At 35.4% G+C, this 4,928-nt stretch overlaps 1 protein-coding gene across 2 annotated transcripts; it reads left to right on the forward strand.

Annotated features, from left to right (window-relative positions):
• The first annotated feature begins 907 nt into the window (after positions 1-907).
• Positions 908-4,376, forward strand: LOC309855961 (SH3 domain-binding glutamic acid-rich-like protein 3). Of its 2 annotated transcripts, none has more exons than XM_082716543.1 (3): positions 908-1,062; positions 3,529-3,702; positions 4,107-4,376. In XM_082716543.1, the coding sequence occupies exons 1-3, from the start codon at positions 1,015-1,017 to the stop codon at positions 4,170-4,172; spliced, it is 288 nt and encodes a 95-aa protein (XP_082572669.1). In that variant the 5' UTR covers positions 908-1,014; the 3' UTR covers positions 4,173-4,376. The 2 variants fall into 2 exon arrangements, with proteins under 2 accessions (XP_082572669.1, XP_082572670.1); XM_082716544.1 differs by having other exon boundaries at positions 3,529-3,696.
• The last annotated feature ends 552 nt before the right edge of the window (positions 4,377-4,928 follow it).

Below are 4,928 nucleotides of genomic sequence, written 5' to 3' on the forward strand. Positions count from 1 at the left end.
ACTCATTTATTCCTCACCCTGATACTGTTAGGTAGGCATCACCATACACACTCTAATGATTGAGAAAATGACATTCAGAAAGAAGTAATTTGCCAAAGATCCACAATTATTCAGTTGTGGAACCACGGAATCCAAATTTACCTCATACAAAAGCAGGTGCTGAGGATTTTTAATCCTTCACTGTCAATTTCCACTACTCATTTTTGGCAAATCCAAAAAATCCTATAAATATCATTGTTATCTTTAACTACTTGAAAATAAAGGCTAGAATAATGAGCTATGAATGTATTGAAGAGGAAATGGACATTAAAGCACAAGGTCATCTTTTTACATGGGATAGAGGGAGAAAGTGCTCAGAGAGTCAGCCACTATTGCACACACTATTACATAAACCAAAATGTCAACTCCCAGAAGGAAGGCACTCTGTCCTCGAAAAGGGAGGGGCACCTCGAAAAGGGAAAGGAGGCACTTTCCTGGGCTAAGAAAAAACGTATCAAAAGTTGCTTTGGTGATCCCTTCCTGTCCAAGTAAGCACTGGCACCATTTACTCTGTCCTTACAAACTTAGGCAATGCAAGTTTTACTTCTGTTTCTTTACTCATCACGATGTATTTTGGTCATTTTGTTCCTCAGGTTTGCAGACGCAAAACCGAATGCTTACCACCATTCCCATGCAGGGAGATGGGAAAAGCAATAAGAACATGGAGTCCATTAGTTCTCCATCTAATCCTCCCCAGCGCCTAGCAGATGAGGAGAGAAAAGACGCCTTAATAGGAGTTTAACACCCCAGAGTTCTTCCCCTCCCCCCAGGACAGCAGTCACCAGGCAGCAACGTTCCTGCGCCACAAGAGCACTAGTTTCACAGCCAATCCCAAGTGTTCAGGCCAATGGCCCTTAGCAACAGCCTTGGAAAAGGGCAGGGCCAGGGTTTGGGGCTTTGCATAGCTCAGCCTGAAACAGTAGTGAAGTGACTGATTTTGAGTTACTTCTCCAAAGTAACCTTGTAGTGGAAATAATGAGCTCCATTAAAATCTATTATACCAGCGTGTCTGGATCCAGGGAGGTGAGTGGAAAGAAAGGGGCGTCAGAGAGCAAAAAACAAGACTAGAGTGAAGACACTCTAGTTGGGGATTTCAGGATTGTTCTAATACAATACCATCCCCTCCTTGCCTTTCACACTTCAGCTCCCTCCTCTCTAGGTTTTCAAGGATGGAAGGTGCAGGGGAGAACAAGGAAGGTGCTTATTGTCCTCACCCAGATTGTGCTCCAAGAACTAGCCCCTCTAGGAGGTTTCTGGGTCCTGAGCTCAGCTAATTTAAGTATTTCCAATACACCTGCAGTTGTTTTAAATGGAAGAGATAAAGAACCCTGTTCTTTAGGATGTTTAGGATGGGAGATGGAAGAGATAAAGGACACTGTTTAGGATAGGAGAGGGAAATGCCATTGAGTGAATGGCCAAAATCCTCAGAGAAGCCTGGGTAACCCCAGGCAAGCTGGTAATTTCTAAGAAGAACATATATTTGCATAGATCGGGCATGTCTTAGACTACAGTTTTGATGAATTATTTTGGCCACGTTGTAGGAAATATTGCACAACAGTGGTTTCCAACATTGTGAGCCACATATGTAATCCTAAATTTTCTAGTAGTGACATAAAATAAATGAGATTAATTTTAATATATTTTATTTAACACAAAATATACAAAATGTTATCATGCAACATATAATCAATATATAAAAAGAGATGTTGCATATATTATTTTCATATTAAGTCCTCAAAATCCAGTATGTATATTGTAGTTACAGAAAATTTTATTTTGGACTAGCCACACTTCAGGTGCTCAGTACTCACATGTGGCTGGCTAATGGTTATCACATCAGGCAGCTTAGCTATAGAAGGACCATTATATGGCTAAGAACATCATTCTGCCAAGGTTTTGGAGAAGCACAAAAACTGAAGAATTTGAAATCGATTATGAATGGTTAACATTCATCCCACTACTGTGTGTCAAGACACCATGATAGATGCAAGGAGCAGTGAAATTTGATCTCAGCCTAGAAAGAGTACATTGCTTTTGCAGAAAGCTTTATCAACTTGATTAGGGGTTTCAACCAGATATTAAGAAACAACAATAATAAGAAACACTTTTAAAAAGAAAATTTGGGGCCTTTTGACTATTTTTTAACATTGTGATTTATGTTATCAGATACAGTACTAAAAGTCTGTAAGAGAGAATAATTTGGAATCAATAAGGACCACAATGGATGAAACAGAAGATTCACCCAACTGTCGGTCTGTGTTTCTCAAACTGTAACATAAAAATCATCTGGAAGACTTGTTAAAATATTCCTGGGAATCACTCCCAGATACTGTAGTTTCAGAGTGGTATAAAGCTGATGTTGCTGGTCTAACGAACCACATTTAAACTAGTACTGGTCTACGCAACTGTACTCTTCATGATGTTCCTCTGAAAAAGTTTTGGAAAAACATTATAAAAATGTGGTAAATCACATGCACCATGCTTTTGCATTTTAAAAACTAATGAGCCTCAGAAAGTAAAAATGTTGCATAATAGAATTTCAGAAACCTCTCATCGATCAGTTGTAAATAGACAGGGTTTTCTAACCATGGCTGGATTACATTTTCAAGTCAGCAAACAAAAAGCATTCTGCCATGCACTTTTACTTGAATAAGCTGGGGTTTGTACTTGTCAAATTGCTTTCAGATACGTTTTCTCATTCTAGTATCAGAGATTTATGTGGCAAAATTGCCTAAGATTATCATGTGAAAAATGTAGAAAACTCAAATTTTAAGATTTATTTTAGTGATTAACAAAAAATGAAGTTATAAAATATACTTAAAAGATAACCAATTATTACAATTTTACTTTAGCAGTAGTGTTTCAGAGGAAAAGACAATGTGAGGATATTACTACAAATATTACAGTTCATCTGAGAGGATATAGGAAGAACTGATGACTTTCATTCACTTACATTATTTATAAATCTTAATTGTCTGATATACTTTATTTTCTTACTCTGTGGATTTTATCTCTGTACTTAGGCATTGTCTCTGATTATGGTTTAGAACATGTAGTATGTTCTTTCAAAGGTATAAAACTGGTATCATGTCCATTTCCTATACAGAGCTACCATAGATATTAGCATAAATTAATGTAGTAATGAGTTGAAAAGCGTGCTTCAACTGTTAGCAGATGTCATACCACTTCGTGTACAGTATGAAATCAATATAGCAAATATTTATAGCCCATTAGAGATTTCAAGTTCCTACTGAAAACTTACTATATTTCTTCATATACACATTAAACATATTTACATATTACATATATACTAAATATGTGTGTATGTGTTTATCAAAAGAAAATTACCTAATTTTTGCTCCTCAAAGAAACATCACAGCATTAAAAGCTATTCCTCTTCCATAGCATAATGAATGGACAAAATAAAACATAAACCATTAGGAGCAGTTAATAACATCATTCTATCTCTCCCTATTTTTGCCTATGTAGGTGAAGCAGAGACAAGAAGAAGTTACCAGAATTTTAGATATTTACAAAATAAAGTATGAATTAATAGATATTTCTGTCAGTTTGAAAGTACTTCAAGAAATGAGGATGAAAGTTTCCACCCCTAAGGCACTACCACCTCAGATATTCAATGGCCAAGAATATTGTGGAGTAAGAGTAAATGTCCATTTTTATTTTGTTTTCATTTCATGTCTTAAGGTCATATACATGGGGAAACAATACATTTATGGGTTGTGAGGGCCAGATTTCTTCATTTATACAATAACTTAATTATGTTCCTGAAGATAAGGCAATGTGTGCTTCATTATGAAAAATATATATATATCATAAAAGGAAAGAATATCATGCTATTTGTTTTGAGATACACAGTATTGTTCATCATACATTATAGTATGAAATGACTGATATCAAGGGGAATTTTCTTTATCTAACTTAGCTGGAAGATGTTTGCAAAGGCCCAGACAAGATAATTAACAAACTTACCTAGACACTTGAATTTAATGATTTCATAAGTGGAAATAATAGCACTGATATTACAAGTTAATCTTAATTCCTTTTAGGATTTTGAAATGTTTCACAAGGCAAAGGAGAACAAAGAGATTCTGAAATTCCTCAAGATGGAATGAATGTGCAGTGATGATACAAAAGATGTTTACTGAGATGGATCTGCCTATACTTCCATATACATTGGTTATTTTTAATTATAACAATTGAAGTATTTCATTAAAGTTAATTGATATCTAGATTAACTTGCAATCACTAACACAGGGGCTCTTACAATTTCAATTTTGCATTAAAATCATTTCTCATTGCAGTGAACCTTTTACAAAGCTGTGTAAAAAATTATTAAATTTCTATCAAGATCAAACTTTTTTTTAAGTCACTTAGTAGCTGTCAATTTATAGGCATGAAATAGACTTATAGTGCAATTTTCAATTAGCTTTCAGCTTTATTTTTAAATGTTTCTCAGTACATTTTTAAGAAGTTTACATACTGTATTGGGGCTGTTTATAGCTTTTATTTGTTTATTTTTAGAGAAAGAAAGGGGGAGCACCAATGGGCAGAGGCAGAGGGAGAGAGAATCTTAAGCAGACTCCATGCTAAGTGTGGAACCTGACATGGGACTCAATCTCACAACCCTGAGATCATGACCAGAGCTGAAATCAATTGTCAGAAGCTTAATTGAATGAGCCACCCAGGAGCTTGTACTGGAGCTATTTTTAAAAAGAAAAAAAAAAAGCAGATCATTGGGCCCCATTCCAATTCTTCCTAAATGGAAATTGGGGAGACAATAGGAATTTGTATTTTAACAGACTCCTCAGGTAATTTTTTTTTTGTACACTAAAGTCTGGGAACTGATATTAAAGAATAACAACTTTAGG

The sequence above is a fragment of the Mustela nivalis genome (assembly GCF_964662115.1).
Source record: "Mustela nivalis genome assembly, chromosome: X".
Lineage (NCBI taxonomy): Eukaryota > Metazoa > Chordata > Mammalia > Carnivora > Mustelidae > Mustela > Mustela nivalis.